Source organism: Rana temporaria, chromosome 3 (assembly GCF_905171775.1).
Source record: "Rana temporaria chromosome 3, aRanTem1.1, whole genome shotgun sequence".
Lineage (NCBI taxonomy): Eukaryota > Metazoa > Chordata > Amphibia > Anura > Ranidae > Rana > Rana temporaria.
Genome location: NC_053491.1, coordinates 411,393,445 through 411,410,854, shown reverse-complemented (window position 1 = coordinate 411,410,854; position 17,410 = coordinate 411,393,445). Strand labels below are relative to the sequence as shown.

The 17,410-nt window shown below is 45.4% G+C and overlaps 1 protein-coding gene across 2 annotated transcripts in view; it reads left to right on the top strand.

The window, feature by feature from the left end:
* Positions 1 to 17,410, top strand: part of ELMOD3 (ELMO domain containing 3) — a 56,031-nt gene that overhangs the window by 13,165 nt on the left and 25,456 nt on the right. For both annotated transcript variants that reach the window (XM_040346049.1, XM_040346050.1), the window contains exons 2-6: positions 8,008 to 8,245; positions 10,901 to 10,978; positions 13,003 to 13,075; positions 14,355 to 14,414; positions 16,967 to 16,987. In XM_040346049.1, coding sequence (XP_040201983.1) covers positions 8,234 to 8,245; positions 10,901 to 10,978; positions 13,003 to 13,075; positions 14,355 to 14,414; positions 16,967 to 16,987 — 244 coding nt within the window. In that variant the 5' untranslated portion in view covers positions 8,008 to 8,233. The remainder of the gene's footprint in view (positions 1 to 8,007; positions 8,246 to 10,900; positions 10,979 to 13,002; positions 13,076 to 14,354; positions 14,415 to 16,966; positions 16,988 to 17,410) is intronic.

Genomic DNA, 17,410 nt, shown 5'->3' with positions numbered 1-17,410 from the left:
AGGAATAGGCCAGGATTCGGTGACCCCTGGCAAATTATCATTTGACCCCCAGGTTGAGAACCACTGTCTTACAGGAACAGTCCAGCTGGGCAGCCACAGGCTCCAGGGACAGCCGGTCCTGGGAGAGTGGTGCGGGCTTCAGGAATAGGACAGGATTCGGTGACCCCTGGCAAATTATCATTTGACCCCCAGGTTGAGAACCACTGTTTTACAGGAACAGTCCAGCTGGGCAGCCACAGGCTCCAGGGACAGCCGTGCTGGGAGAGTGGTGCGGGCTCAGGAATAGGACAGGATTCGGTGACCCCTGGCAAATTATCATTTGACCCCCAGGTTGAGAACCACTGTCTTACAGGAACAGTCCAGCTGGGCGGCCACAGGCTCCAGGGACAGCCGTGCTGGGAGAGTGGTGCGGGCTCAGGAATAGGACAGGATTCGGTGACCCCTGGCAAATTATCATTTGACCCCCAGGTTGAGAACCACTGTCTTACAGGAACAGTCCAGCTGGGCAGCCACAGGCTCCAGGGACAGCCGGTCCTGGGAGAGTGGTGCGGGCTTCAGGAATAGGACAGGATTCGGTGACCCCTGGCAAATTATCATTTGACCCCCAGGTTGAGAACCACTGTCTTACAGGAACAGTTGAGAAGATAACTTCTGCTTTTGTATTTTTGTAATCGGACGATTACTGCATTCCTTCCAGTGTTTGACGTTGGTAACAGATGGGTGCTTGTACTGACCGTAGCAAACGGTATTGCATAAACCACAGTAAGCCCCAGTTCACACCAGTGCGATTTGTCATGCAATTTGACAGTTCCAAATCCCATGATAGATTGAACTCCATTGCTGACAATGGAACGGTTGCAGCGACCTTGAAAAAGTTTCCAGCACTACTTTTTTCCAATTTCATTGTGACTTGCTTAGACTTCTGTTAAACAAAGGCGCAAGGCGCAATTAAATTGGAGGTGCAAATCAGTCAAGGAAACCTAAGTTCCAGGGTCACACAAGGTCCCTTGAGGTCACATAGTGATTTGACATTGTACTAATAAACAAGTGTCTATGTTTGCAGCAAAGTGCTGGTGACATCTCATTGTTCTACTCTGGGTCATAACATGTTTACTGCAGGTAAGATGCACAGGAAACATTTGAACTATGGAAAGTAAAACCTTGGTCTGAGAGTAACTTTGGTTTGAGAGCATTTTGGTAAACCAGCATTTTTTTTTTAATACATATTGACTTGATATACAAGCGATGTCTTGATATAAGAGTAGCGTCATGTCACAACTGAGTATAAAAGAGAAGAGAGGTACCTCTAAGTGTAGCAATATGGTTACATTTAACCACTCAAGGACGGAAGGTGTTTTTCAGATTTGGTGTTTACAAGACTAAAACAGTTTTTCTCTAGTCGTCTTCCAGGACAGCCTCTTGAGACCTTGGGCTCCTCCCTCCGGGACAGGAAACACGTACACCCTTTTCTTTAAAGGGCGGTCCTCTAGATCTCCTCCTCAGTTATTGTGTTTCCTGCCAGAAGGGAAGGAGCACGTTTTTTTTTAAGGGACTTTTAAAAATGCTGGATTCCCTCTCTGCCTGGTACCCCTCTGCTCCTGCTAGGAAGAGAAAGGTCACCGATTTCACTGCTGTCTAAAGCTCAGAGAGAGTGGGAACCCTTGATGTCGGCATCCCCCCCCGCAGTACCCAGTACCTGTTGCGTTGGTCTTCTTCTCAGAGCACAGCGCGGTACATCAGCTATGGCGGCGGCGAGAGACGCTGGCTGTGCCATGCCGCTCTGCACTGCAGATCCCCTTCCGGAGCGGCGCTGAGGGGCGGGACGGATGCATTCCACAAGGCGGAAGTGCGTCACCGGAACGGCGTCATCAAGGGGCGCCGTCGAAACCTAGTCCCATTCGGCTTAGGCGCGGCAGTGGAAGGAAGGCACACGGAGCGGTGTGTTCCAAACGCAGCCGGGCTGTTTAAGGACACAGGACCGATGGAGGAAGCGAGGCAGGCCACAGACTCCGGGTCCACCGGCTCCGGCGTCTCCCAGGTAAGGGGGGCTAGGCTGACTCTTCACTTACCTTGGGGGACATGGTCTAAATTTATCTCAGGACCTTTTCTCCCTCCCTGGGCAGGGCCTATGGTGGAGGGCTCCCCAGCACTTATCTTTTCTGGCACACGGTGTGGTTGTCAGGGGGCATTGTCTTTTATACTAAACAACTCTTTTGGTGTTTGTGTTTGATTTTAGGTCAAAACTCAGGACAAAACGCCAGCACAAGCCCCTAAAAGAAAGTGCGCTGTATGTGGGGAAAAATTGGGTTCCAGCTGGAAAAAGCCTCTATGTGTAGAGTGCATCTCCAGTCTGGTCAAAGATGACTCTGTGGCAGAATGCCAAAAAGTCTTATCATCTGTAAAAGATGAGCTCGCATCCACTTTCAAATCTTTCCGGGGAATGATGGATAGGATGCAGATGCCGTCCCCGGTATATAGGACCCCTAGTGCCCCGTCCTTGGCAACTCCGGTCGAAGGGGATGAGCATGAGGAGGAGGAAGCAGGAGGGTCCACTCGGTCCCAGGCTTCCTCTCAGGTAGATTCAGCTTCTGGCTCTGAGCTAGAAGAAGAAGACTCTTCCAGGGGGACTAGATATAGACTGTCTCTAGAAGATGTGGGAGACTTGCTTAAAGCAATATATGAAACCCTAGAGATCCGAGAGGAACAGGTCCAGCTATCTAAGCACGACCAACTTTATCAAGGTAGTGCTGTAAAGACCAGGTGTTTCCCTGTTCATAAGTCGTTGGTGGAAACGATCTTGTTGGAGTGGGAGCAACCAGAAAAAAGACCTTTTTTTGCAGGGAACCTAAAGCGTAGATTTCCTTTTGAGGAAGATACAACGCTCCCATGGAACAAAGTTCCAAAGCTAGATGCACCTCTGGCCAGGGTATCAAAAAGAACTGACCTGGCCTTCGATGACCTTGGATCACTTAAAGATCCGATGGATAAAAGGGGTGACATCATTTTAAAAAGGGCATGGGATGCTTCCACTATTGCACTTAAACCAGCGTTGGCGGCTACCTGCGTAGCCAGGAACTTGGAGTGTTGGCTCAATCAACTCCAAGCGCATATCACTGCTGGTACATCCAGGCAGCAGATCTTAAAATCTTTCCCGTTGCTCTTGAAGGCGGCTGGCTTCCTAGCCGATGCTTCCTCAGAATCGGTGAAGCTTGCAGCCAGATCCGCAGCGTTGGTCAACGCAGCCAGAAGGTCGGTCTGGTTAAAGACATGGACTGGTGACGCCGCATCAAAGTTAAAACTCTGCGGCTTACCCTTTTCTGGCGATCACTTATTTGGTCCGGGTCTCCAGGAGGCACTAGAAAGGACACAAGATAAAAAGAAAGCCTTCCCGGAAAGAAAAAAGAAAGAAAATAAACGTTTTTTTCGAGGGTTTAGGCAAAACCAGAAAGACCGGGATTCACATCCTAAAAAACATTGGTCGGGCCAAAAGGGACGTGGAAGAGGAGGAATCTTGTTTAACCCTCCTCAGGTTCCCCCCAAAACCCAGTGACACTCAGGTCCCTGTGGGAGGAAGATTGGGGGAGTTCCTCTCACAATGGACAGAATTAACAGTCAGTCCGTTTGTACACGACCTCATAGAAAACGGCTACAGGCTGGAATTTTCAGCTCCCCCTCCCCCAATATTTTTGGTCACTCAACCTCCCAGAGACCGGGAGAAAGCAGAGGCCCTGAGTCTCCTTTTAGGGGACCTGTTGGATCAGAGGGTTCTGTCGGAAGTTCCCCAGGAGGAGGAAGGTCAGGGGGTGTATTCACATGTCTTCGTGGTGAAAAAGCCCTCAGGAAAGTACAGACTGATTTTAAACCTTCGTCCTCTCAACAAGTGGGTCCGGTACAAACGGTTCAGAATGGAATCGATATTTTCAGTCACCAGTCTGATCTTCCCAAAGTGTTATATGGCCACCGTGGACTTACGGGACGCATATTTACACATTCCGATCCGTCAGGAATGCCAAAAATTCCTGCGTCTAGCGGTGAGACTACTGGGTTCTGCTACCAAACATCTGCAATTCAGGGCCCTCCCCTTTGGCCTGTCTTCCTCGCCAAGGATTTTTACCAAAGTCCTAGCAGAAGCCCTGGCACCACTGAGACTCCAAGGAGTAACAATAGTGCCTTACCTAGACGATCTGTTGTTCATAGCCCGTCTGGTCATCAGTTAGAGAGCGACCTGAAGGTAGCCCTGTCTTTCCTGCGTTCCCTGGGTTGGCTGGTCAACGAAGAAAAATCGCAGATGATACCATCACAGGAGGTGATGTATCTGGGATACAGAATATCCTCAGTAGAAAAGAAGATTTTCCTTCCCCAGGAAAAAATTCTCAAACTGGATCAGGCGGTTGCTTTCCTCCAGACGAATCAGGAGATCAGCATAAGGCAAGTTATGCGAGTTCTGGGTCTGATGTCGGCCTGTTTTCCGGCGGTACCCTGGGCCAGATTTCATTCGCGTCCTCTTCAGGCACATATGCTCAAACTTTGGAGTGGCAGGAAGGAGGATTTGGACCTCACAATACCTATCCCAAAGAGCATTCAAAGAAACCTATGGTGGTGGAGAGCCAGAGAAAACCTGGACAAGGGTCTTCTCTGGGATCCGCCAGTGGCTCTGGTAATGACCACCGATGCCAGCAGGGGGGGTTGGGGAGCCCACCTGGGAGAAGTTTGGACCCAGGGTCAGTGGTCGTCCTCGGAGGTTCTTCGGTCATCAAACCAAAAAGAACTGTTAGCACTTGAAGCCCTGAATGGCTTTTAGAACGGCTATCTAGTGGGTCAGCATCTACAAATCAGGACGGACAACGCTGCCACAGTAGCTTATATAAACAAGCAAGGAGGCACAAGGAGCCCAGCCCTCCAGGCAACAGCTACACAGATCTTGATCTGGGCAGAGAAAAATCTGGTACACCTTTCAGCTGTCCACTTAAAGGGCTCACTGAATACCCTGGCAGATTTCCTCAGCAGACAGGTAGTATGTCAGGACGAGTGGTCTCTAGACCAGAAACTTTCTACCAGATAGTCTCACTCTGGGGACTACCAGAGGTGGACCTGTTCGCAGCAGAGGAGAACAGGAAGGTTACAACATATTTTTCCATTCACCCACAAGACAGAGCGAAGGGGATAGATGCCTTCTCACATCCTTGGCATTTCAGCCTGGCATACGCATTCCCTCCAGTGAGGTTGATTCCCAGGGTAATTCAAAAATTTCTCAGGGAACCAGCGGATCTGATTCTGATCACGCCTTTCTGGCCCAAGAGGCCATGGTTCGCCAGCCTGTGGAGGCTGGCCCTGTATCCACCTTGGACACTTCCAGAAAAAGTAGATCTTCTGTCTATAGGTCCAGTCCTTCATCCTCAGATAAAGAACCTGAAACTAACTGCCTGGTTTCTGAAGAGCAACTATTGAAAGCACGGGGTTTTTCGGATAAAGTGGTCACGACTCTCTTAGGGTGTCGCAAACCTGTAACTAGAGCAATATACTCTAAGGTGTGGAAAAAATTCAATTCCTGGAAGATACAGCAAGGAATGAATCATTCTGGCATCCCAGTAGTGCTAGAATTTTTGCAGGCAGGTGCGGACTTAAGCTTATCAGTCAGCACTCTCAAAGTACAGGCGGCTGCCTTAAGTATTTTTTTGGATGTACCTCTTCAACAGGATCGCTTCGTCAAAAACTTTTTCAAAAGTCTGACAAGATCTAATCCAACTAGGATTAGAGCCTGTCCCTCTTGGGATCTGTCCTTGGTACTAAAGGCTCTTACTAACAAACCATTTGAACCGCTGGAAGAGTCTTCTCTGAAACATGTTACCCTTAAAACAGTCTTTCTAGTGGCCATAGCCTCAGCCAGGAGAGTCAGCGATCTTCAGGCCCTCTCTATTAGGGAGCCCTTCCTATCTGTATTTGACGATAGGATAGTTCTTAGGACGGATCCTAGCTTCCTACCCAAGGTAGCCTCTACCTTTCATAGGACTCAGGACATTGTCCTACCAACCCTGCTTTCCTCTTCAGAAGATGATGAAGGGGAATTTTTGTCCTTATTGGATGTTAAAAGAAGTCTTTTATTTTACTTAGAAGTCACAAAGGAATTTAGATTATGTGACTCACTTTTTGTTAACTTCTCAGGTGCCCGCAAGGGTCACAGAACATCAAAATCCTCTATTGCCAGATGGCTCAGGATGTTGATTGTAGAAGCATATACGTTAGGGGGTAGGGAACCACCTACAGTTAAAGCACATTCTACTCGGGCAGTGGCGGTTTCCTGGGCAGAAAGAGCAGGAGCGTCCCCGGAAGAGATCTGTAAGGCGGCAGCCTGGACATCTTACTCAACCTTTGCAAGACACTACCGGTTGGACCTGCTGTCAGACAAGGATCAGGCCTTCGGACGAAGGGTCTTCCAGACAGTAGTCCCACCCTAAAAACCAGTAAGTTCTTGCTTGTCATCTCAAGAGGCTGTCCTGGAAGACGACTAGAGAAAGACCGGAGTTAGGCTTACCGGTAACTCAGTCTCTAGGAGTCTTCCAGGACAGCCGGAGTTTTTCCCACCCGGTGTCTGTTAAGGAACTGTAATTGTGGTGAAGATATAAAATGATCTAACGATGTGTTAGTAGACTATGTCTTTCAGGATCTTCTGGTATTTCTCGGGCAAACTGAGGAGGAGATCTAGAGGACCGCCCTTTAAAGAAAAGGGTGTACGTGTTTCCTGTCCCGGAGGGAGGAGCCCAAGGTCTCAAGAGGCTGTCCTGGAAGACTCCTAGAAACAGAGTTACCGGTAAGCCTAACTCCGGTCTTTTTTTGCAAGAAAATTACTTAAAACCCCCAAACATTATATATATATATTTTTTTTCTAACACCCTAGAGAATAAAATGGCGGTCATTGCAATACTTTTTCACACCGTATTTGCGCAGTGGTCTTACAAGCGCATTTTTTTGGGGAAAAAGTTCACTTTTTTTTTAATTAAAAAATAAGACAACAATAAATTTGGCCATTTTATTTTTATTTTTTTTATATATTGTGAAAGATAATGTTACGCCGAGTAAAATGATACCCAACATGTCACGCTTAAAAATTGTGCCCGCTCGTGGAATGGCGTCAAACTTTTACCCTTAAAAATCTCGATAGGCGACGTTTAAAAAATTCTAGGGCTAGAATTATTGCTCTCGCTCTAACGATCGCGGCGATACCTCACTTGTGTGGTTTGAACACCGTTTTCATATGCGGGTGCTACTGCGCGCGAGCTCGTCGGTTAAACAATTTTTTTCCTAAATAGCTTCCTTTACCTTAGTGCAGTCCTCCTTCACTTACCTCATCCTTCCATTTTTGCTTTTAAATGTCCTTATTTCTTGTGAGAAATCCTCACTTCCTGTTCTTCTGTCTGTAACTCCACACTGTAATGCGAGGCTTTCTCCCTGATGTGGAGTGTCGTGCTCGCCCCCTCCCTTGGACTACAGGAGAGTCAGGACGCTCTCTACGTTGCAGATGGAGAAAGGAGCTGTGTGTTAGAGGGCATCCTGACTCTCCTGTATTCCAAGGGAGGGGGCGAGCACGACACTCCACACCAGGGAGAAAGCCTTGCATTACTGTGTGGAGTTACAGACAGAAGAACAGGAAGTGATGATTTCTCAGAAGAAATTAGGACATTTAAAAGCAAAAATGGAAGGATGAGGTAAGTAAAGGAGGACTGCACTAAGGTAAAGGAAGCGATTTAGGGAATTTTTTTTTTACCTTTACAACCCCTTTAATGAATAAATGGTTGTGGAACAAATCATTTGAGTTTCCATTATTTATTATAGGAAAATTTGCTTTGATATACAAGTGCTTTGGATTACAATCATGTTTCCGGAATGAATTCTGCTCGCAAACCAAGGTTTTGCTGTATGTTGTTTGGGCCCATTGCCTATAATGTATTGGGTGTTTGGTGAATTTTGGGGGAAAACATTTTTTCTTTTTTTTTCTTTCTTTCCTATCAGCTTCCACATGACACCCGAAGAGATCCCTAGTGAAGACTGTTAAATCATGGCGCTCGGAAGCACCTGCACTATCTCAAGCACAGAACTATTTTGCACTACTCAGCTAGAGGCCTTATTCCAAGATGCTGGACAAGATGGGTCATGCTAGGCTTGACTGCCACCCAGAGAAGATAGTGAATGCTGGAAAATAGACTCTTTCTATACCACCCCCCTCTGACATCTAAGCATGGCAAGTGAGGTATGGCAAACACCAAACTTTGTTGTCCTCAGCAAGCCTCAGGTTGCATTTCTCTGTCTTCTGGGCTACATTTTACTTGATGAAGGGTCACTCTAAAACTGGCCATACACTAGTAGATTTTCAAGGAAACGTCATGCAAATATTTGTGCGAAAATTCTCAGTACATTTGTTGATTTGACAAATGCCTTTCAGAAGTCCTTTTGCTTTTAGGCTCCATTCACATTGTAACGCCGCGTACGCTGCGTATTTTGCCGCAATTAGTTAACTTTTTTTTTCACAAAGAATTTACGTTGATGTCTATGGCCGAACGCCAATGCCGCCTGAAAAAAAGGGTCCGGGACTTGTTTTCAGGCGGCAGGCGTACGGCGTCTATGAGATGTGAACCATCTCCATAGACAGCAATGGGAATTCTCCCCTCCAGCGGCACGGGCGTCGCGCTTCAGGCGTTTTGTCGCCTAGGTGTGAATAAGGGCTTAAAGTGGAAGACCACCCTAGTACTAAAATCTCTGCATCTACAGACATCCACGATCTAACTAACCTATCTGACCCTGTAAAGAAGAAATCAGTATACATGTCAAATCGGCGGCATTTGCTGGCAATGGCACCATCCTAATCGGTGCGACGCCACATCTGTGGCGCTGCACCGATTTCAAAAAGTAGTTCCTGTACTACTTTTTGCAATTTTCGGGCTGCAATTTACATTGACATCTGTGCAGAAACCTGCAGGCGGGAGTGAGGAAAAGCCGATTACCGGCTTTTTCTGTTTACATCGTGATCAGCCTTGATTGGACACGGCTGATCACGTGGTAAAGAGTCTCCGTCAGAGACTGACACCCCGCAACAACGATCACCGCAATGCGCACCCCCTGAAGATGTCATATGACCTCTGGTCAGAATATTGAAACCACTTTGCCGCTGTCATTTTGTAATAGGGCGGACAGCAAGTGGTTAATTAAAGTGTATATAAACTTTTTTTTGATGTCCCAATGTAGAGTATAAGATTTCCTATCATCTGTGCCCAGTCTTGCCACACAGTTAATCCAGCTCTGAGCAATCCTCTTTTATTGTTCAGTAAAAATTAAGACTTCCAGATAAAACCCTTTCTAAATACAAAGTCCATTCCTCTCTCCTTGCTTTGAGTGACAGGTTATTTACATATCTAGCTTGGACATGCTTATCATATGTTATGTTATGTTTATCATAATATGAGGTGATCCACAGTATAAAAAGTGAGAAATCCACCCCTCCCCCACATAACACATCCTGGTAATTTACAATGACCTGTGGATCACCTCATATTATGATAAACCTAACATAAAATATGATAAGCATGTCCAAGCTAGATATGTAAATAACCTGTCACTCAAAGCAAGGAGAGAGGAAAGGACTTTGTATTTAGACAGGGTTTTATCTGGAACTCTGTTAATTTTCACTGAACAATAAGGGCCCTTTCACACTGGTGCGTTTTTGCCGCGTTTTTACATCGGTTTTTAATTCATTTCAATGGAGGGGGCATGGGGAGCGTTTTATGGGCGTTTTAATAGCGCTATTTTTACCGCGAAAACGCTGGAAAAACGCACCAGTGTGAAAGGGCCCTAAAAGAGGATTGCTCAGAGCTGGAATAACTCTGTGTGGCAAGACTGGGCACAGATGATAGGAAATCTTATACTCTACATTGTGACATCAAAAAAAAAATACTTTTTGGGTTTACATCCACATTTTAAGTTTTAATAAAAAAAAAACCTGGAAGCTGATTGGTTTCTATGCAGAGCTGCACCAGATTTTTCACTCTCCAGTTTTAGTAAATCTCCCCCTAGTCTGTCCCGTGGGTATGGTCACCTGCTGACTTGTCACCATCCACAGGCAGCTTGGCACCTCAATAAGACGTATAATTGTAGTACAGAGAGTTTTTTTCAGTTGTTTTAATTGTAGGAAGACAATGACCTTGCAAAGTACTTCCACTAACTGAGGGAACACAGAAGAAACCAGGCAGATCTAGCTAGGACTGAACGAACTAGCACTAAACACGTACAGAACAATAATAACCTGATGCAGTTCAATACAACACATAAAAACACACGTAGGTAGGACAGAACAGTGACAACTGATTATCTTTGATTCTACATTTCTACAGAACGATACAATACATAAATCCAAGTTGCCATGATTTCGGATGTATACAATTGTCGATGGATCTATATGCAGATTTAAATTAAGTGAATCAGCAATTCTCCATCAGTTAATGAAACCCTCCGGCCCGGGGTGTTCTGTACAGAAAGCCATCTCCTCTTGACACTTCCTGCCATCTGTAACCACTGGAGGCAGAATGATAATACTGCATTCCCCATGCTTTATTCATCCCCTAGGTTGTCTGTGCTGGAGACCCCTGACTGCAAAGGAGGTAAAGTTTTGTTATGGAGATCAGCCGGGTAATCATAGAGTTCATGGTGCTGGTGGGTCATACTTCTCTGCTCTGACAGGATAGGACCTCTTGGTTCTCCACTCCCATCTGGGCAGCATGTGAACACATAACCCCCTCTCAGTTCTTTATTTTTGTACATTTCAGGGCATTGATTTATGTTTTCTGGTGTCTGATCTTTGACAGATGTGTGGTGCAGCATCCAGATGTTTACAGGTTTTCTGCTTTCTATGTAGGTAATGAACGGCGTTGTTGTCAACTCTGATCTTCACCAACCTGACAGTGACTTTCTGACATCTATGAAGTCTATGCCGGTAAGTGTAGTGAAGGGCTGATATCTTACATACTTACCTAATAAGTGACATTTGTGTGTATATATATATATTTATATAGCACAGTGCTTTACATATATTAATAATTTATGCATTTTTGAGAGCGCTAATTGAATTTTATTTACAATATTGTACATTCACATCAGTCTCTACCCTCAAGGAGTTCACAATCTACATTACTTGCATACATACACATACTAGGACCAATATAGCCAGGAGTCAAGTAATCTACCTGTTTGTCTTTGGAGTGTGGGAGGAAACCAGCACAAGCACAAGGAGAACATGCAATCTCCATGCAGATAGTATCATGGTTGGGATCAACACCGGTGACCCCAGTGCTGTAAGGCATAAGTGCTGTTTTAGGATGGATATACTGTGTGAGGTTACCGTATATACTCGAGTATTGGCCAAGTTTTTCAGCACATTTTTTTTTTTGTGCTGAAAAAGCCCTCCTCGGCTTATACTCGAGTCTCCCTGCCTCATTGTGTCCATCTGCAGCCTCATGTACCTGATCTCCTGGTGCTGTGACATGCAGTCTAGTCCGCGGCCATCCAGTGTAACAAAGCCCCGCCTTGTCCTCGTCCGTGATAGGTGGAACACTGACTCACTGCTGGGAAACTGAATCTGTGTTTCATGGAACACGGATGAGGAAAAGGCGGGGCTTTGTTACACTGGACGACCGCCGACTAGACTGAATGTCACAGCGCTGGTGTTCTGGAGATTAGGTGCATGAGGTTGCAGATGGGCACAGTGAGGCTGCAGATGGGCATTGTTGACCCTCTTTTCCACTTACAGTAGTTGCTGCATTTCTCAGTTTTTTGTGGTAAAATTGGGTGCCTCGGCTTATTTTCGAGTATATACGGTATATATGATGTGTGTACGTATACATACATTATGTGTGTGTATATAAAACCTCATTGGTGTGGATCTTTTTCTTTTTTCTTTTTATGTTTCTTAGTGTAGATTTTTTAGTTATTTTTAATGTATATTGCTGTAGTTTTTAACGCGGAACTATACTCACCTTGGATCCAACAATGCTGTATCCAAGAGCTCCCTGTCATCTTCGGGTGGCCGGCTTCAAGGTCTAGATTGCTTTCATTGGCTGGGCTGGGGTGACCCGGGCCAATGCAGTCAGCTTCGGCATTGTGGAATGATAAATGTGTGGTCTCATTCTGTGCTGTCATGGAGCTGTCAATCTGATATGTCAGAAGATGGCATTGTCAGAACACATCACTGTGACAGCAGGTTAGTAGGCATACAACATATGCTACACATTACAATGTCTTCTGTCACTGTGTCCTCCTCTACACACTCCCCATACCAGGGTGCAGGCAGATGCTCACATATTTGTGAGGTGCAGGCCACAGGTACTTTCAGTCCCAGTAGAGGGATTGTGTGGGTCACAGATGCTTGTCGGTCTCACTTCTCACACTAAGTAGCTTGGCTGGTCTCAGTGGCATTGTGTGATGAAAGGTAGTTGGCCTGTGATGGGCAGCATCCAATATTCTCCACCTCCCTATGTCACACTGTGCAACCCTGAGTAAAATGCAGACCAAGATGGTCATTAACCCACTTGATGGACATGCAAGATGCATACGCTATAGGGTGAAACACTATAGCGTATGACCACAGGCGCTATGTAATTTCTTTACTCCAACAGACCACCAAGCCTGAGACTACCTCTGATGCCGGGGCCTCTTCCCTCCCACTGACCACATTCCAGCCCCCCTGAAGTCTGAAGGACAGTAAACTAAACATTTTAGTTATAGCTCCACTTTCACATCTCAAAGTGTTTAGTGGCATAGCCAGTTTTTTTGTATGAAGTAGATCATCAATTCCAATGGTATGTGATATAAACACAATTTCAAGGAACATTTCTTTTGGAAATAAAGTTGCCAAAGAAGGAAAAAGGGAGAAAAGTGCCCCTTTTCAGATTTATTTCAGTGAGCATAAATGTGGTATTAGTTATTGTAGTTATAAAGTATGTTCTGATATTTTCTTTGCAGATTTCTGCAGTAAAGCAGAACAGTGTGTTGCAAACTCTGGTGAGCAAAGGAGAGGAACTGAACACAGAGATTGGTATGTTCCAAATTTAGCATAAAGAAATAATACTCTGTACAGTATATACTGTATATCTACGTTTCACATCCATGGAAGCTGTTGGGCTAAAAAAAAGCAAGGTTCTCTCTCAACTACGAAGAGCTGCTAAATATAAATTATACAAAATGGGGAGAACAATATCAAGATTGTGTGCTTGTATATGTATACATACAGGAACTTCTGTACCTCTGTGCTCTGCATTGTAAATTCTTTTTTTTGTTGGGAGAACTCGAAAATACACTTTGACACAAAAATAAATATTCTATGTCAATATTTTACTTTCATGTAGGAAGATGAGAGTATTCCTTACCCTTCTTGAACATTGTCACAGGCCTCTCCCCTTATCATCTGTCCGGCCACAACACCATTACCGGTCCCACCTTGTCACAGGCCTCTCCCCTTATCATCTGTCCCGCCACAACACCATTACCGGTCCTACCTTGTCACAGGCCTCTCCCCTTATCATCTGTCCCGCCACAACACCATTACCAGTCCCACCTTGTCACAAGCCTCTCCCCTTATCTGTCCCGCCACAACACCATTACCAGTCCCACCTTGTCACAGGCCTCTCCCCTTATCTGTCCCGCCACAACACCGTTACCGGTCACACCTTGTCACAGGCCTCTCCCCTTATCTGTCCCGCCACAACACCGTTACGGCTCACACCTTGTCACAGGCCTCTCCCCTTATCTGTCCTGCCACAACACCATTACCAGTCCCACCTTGTCACAGGCCTCTCCCCTTATCTGTCCCGCCACAACACCGTTACCGGTCACACCTTGTCACAGGCCTCTCCCCTTATCTGTCCTGCCACAACACCATTACCAGTCCCACCTTGTCACAGGCCTCTCCCCTTATCTGTCCAGCCACAACACCGTTACCGGTCACACCTTGTCACAGGCCTCTCCCCTTATCTGTCCCGCCACAACACCGTTACCGGTCACACCTTGTCACAGGCCTCTCCCCTTATCTGTCCTGCCACAACACCATTACCGGTCCCACCTCGTCACATGCCTCTGCCCTTATCATCTGTCCGGCCACAACAGGCTTGGATGTAATAACACCCCTTCTCCAGCGGTACTTTTGCTATACAGTTTACTTTTGTATTGTGATTATTCTCCCTGTAGGCTGCACCGCCTACCGATTGTGGGGATACAGTATAATTACTTAGTCTATCAACTTGAAAACGTATATATTTTTTGTATAACGTTTGGATCTCTAAGTTAAAATTGCAAATAACATATTCTTCTGTCCACAGAAAATGAAGATTTGCTTAAAGCAGAGCAGGAATGGGACGAACTTGAAAATATACAGACAGGTAAGTTGCCGGTCATCTGATAATGGTAGTTTTTAAAAAGGTAACAACTAAAGTGTGCCTAGGGTATAACGATAAAGGAAAACTAAAAGGTATAATATGAAAGATGTTACGCTGAGTAAATACGTAGTTACCTAACATGTCACACTTTGAAATTGCAACCCCTTTTGAAGTGGCACCAACCTGCTGTACTTAAAAATCTCCATAGGTAAATCTTTAAAAATGTCTACAGGTTACCAGTTTAGAGTTACAAAGGAGTACTTGGGCTCAGGCCCTGACGTTCACGGTGATATCTCACATGTGTGGTTTGAACACCGTTTTCATATGTGGGCGTGACCTACATATGTGTTCCCCACTGTGCGTGAGTACGTGGGGATAGGGACACTTCAATTAATTAAAACATTTTTTTTAATCCACTTGTTTTTATTTTTACACTTTTCCTTAATTTTTTTTTTTTTATCACTTTTATTGCTATCGCAAAAAAAGTAAACATTCCTTCCGATAGCAATAGCAATACCTCTTTATGAAGAGATCTGGGGTCAATAAGACCCTTTTCTAAATGTTCCTGGAACATCTGTGCCCAAGAAAATGCTTACAAGTTACTCACCTGCTGGTACATAATCCCTGACCGCAGCTCCAAGTGTCCCCCCAATGTGGAGATGCATGCTGTAGGGAATGGGGCACTCTCCTCCACATATGCTGGACCTGCGCTAAGGAGCTCCTGTTCTGGATGCAAGTCCATGCCATGATACGGTCTGTTCTTGATGCCTTTTTGGCTCGCAACCCCTGGGAGGCCGTGTTACACAAACCAATCTTATCCATATCAAGGAATCGGAGAAGGCTGGTGGGGGTTTGTGTTCTTGGCTGCCTGGCAAACCCTTGCTCGAGCGTGGAGACAGCCTTTCCTTAATATTGCTGAAATAATACAGAGACTTGTGGGCATTATAGTGCACAAGAAGCTTATCGTATATACACGAGTATAAGCCGAAGCACCTAATTTTACCACAAAAAAACTGGGAAAGTGTATTGACTCGAGTATAAGCCTAGGGTGAGAATGCAGCAGCTACTGTAAGCGGAAAAGAGGGTAAACAATGCCCATTGCAATCTCACTGTGCCCATTGCAATTTCACTGTACCCATTACTACATCACTGTGCCCATTTCCTCCTCACTGTGCCCATTGCAGCGTACCTGAAATTCTTGACAGGCTGCGCTGCGGTCGTCCATTTTGTAAAACTAAAACTCGCGGTTTCCTCCTGGTCCCGTCCTGTTTCGTGATAGGCTTTTGACACTGTGTTCCGCCTATCACGGACGTTCTTTCATCCTCGGACTCAGTTTCCCAGCAGACACTGTGTTCAGTGTTCCACTAATTACAGACGTTCTTTTATCCTCGGACAAGAGAAGGTCCGTAATGGGCGGAACACTGAACACAGTGTCTGCTGGGAAACTGAGTCCGAGGATGAAAGAACATCCGTGATAGGCAGAACACTGAACACAGTGTCAAACGCCTATCACGGAATGGGACGGGACCAGGAGGAAGCCGAGAGTTTTAAAAAAAATGGACGCCCAAGGTACACTGACTTGAGTATAAGACGAGAGGGGTATTTTCAGCCCTAAAAAAAGGGCTGGAAAACTCGACTTATACTCGAGTATATACGGTACACCTATCCTGCAAGGCACACGTCCAGTACCTTTAAGGACTGGAGTCCCTGGATTGATTAGAACGCTCAGACGAATATAGTTTGCAATCTGCTATTTGTGAATAGTCTTGGTTACGAGTGGTCAGGCCCCCCGGTTGACCCACAAAGGTCCCCTCTTCCACTCTCTTATTCCAGGCAAGTTTCCCCACCTTTCTCTTTATCTGTTTCTAATTCCTCCATAACCTTTTACATGGAGATGGGTGCACCTACTTCTCCCTATCCCATCCCACCTCTCTGCCTTGGAGGTTGTAAGAGCTGGGGGACCACTTTTTTTTTTTTTTTTAACCTTTTAGCCAGACGCTTCTTACAGTTAGCGAAGAGCATTCCTCTTTCTGGATAATATATTGCACTTGACAGCTACACAAATCCTAATCCTCGGTACTTTGCTGGTTTATATAATTCATCATAGCTGATGTTCTTTGCTTATGTACTTTGTTTTACACTTTGCAAGCTTTATTCTGATCCTCCATTTGTACCATTATACCGCTTCCTGTTTACAATTATCTCGTAACAATTTGGAAAAGCCTAAAAAAATCTTTTGTAAAAAAAAAAAAGTGGCCAAAAGTGGGAAACAAAATAGGAAAATCTCACACCTTGCTTCTGTCTCCCCTTATCTGCCCACAAGTACTTTTATGGTAAATAGAGCCCAGCTGCCACCTTGTTCTATACCAGTGATGGCGAACCTTGGCACCCCAGATGTTTTGGAACTACATTTCCCATGATGCTCAACTACCCTGCAGAGTGCATGAGCTTCATGGGAAATGTAGTTCCAAAACATCTGGGGTGCCAAGGTTCGCCATCACTGTTCTATACTGTATATTTTATATGTATTGATATGTGTCTCTTGTTTATTTTAGGGCTGTACTGTGAAAAATCAGGTATGTGTAAACTTTTTTTTTTAATTTTTTGTTAGTTTATAGAAGGGGCAGTCGTTTTGCAGTGACTAAGCTCCGAGCGGACCAAGAACTGAGCAATTATCGGTCATATGATCGCTCAGTCCTTGGGCTTAGACCTGGTGGGGTCAGCTGCAGCATCAGACTGATGCAGTAACAGGGAGGTAAGTATGTATATTTATTCCCGCACTTCACTTTAAATCCAGTCACCATGAAAAGGCAGATTTTATTGCCCAAGAACCGTATGGAAGGTTTGGAAGTTGTGCACCCACCCTTTTCTAGTTATATAATCCCATCCTTTACATGGCTACTGGTGTGAATTTCTGCCAAATACCAGGATAAGAGGTGGTAAATCTGCATTATATGTGGAAGACAGATGCTGTCAAAAGCCCCGGTTGAAGGATATTT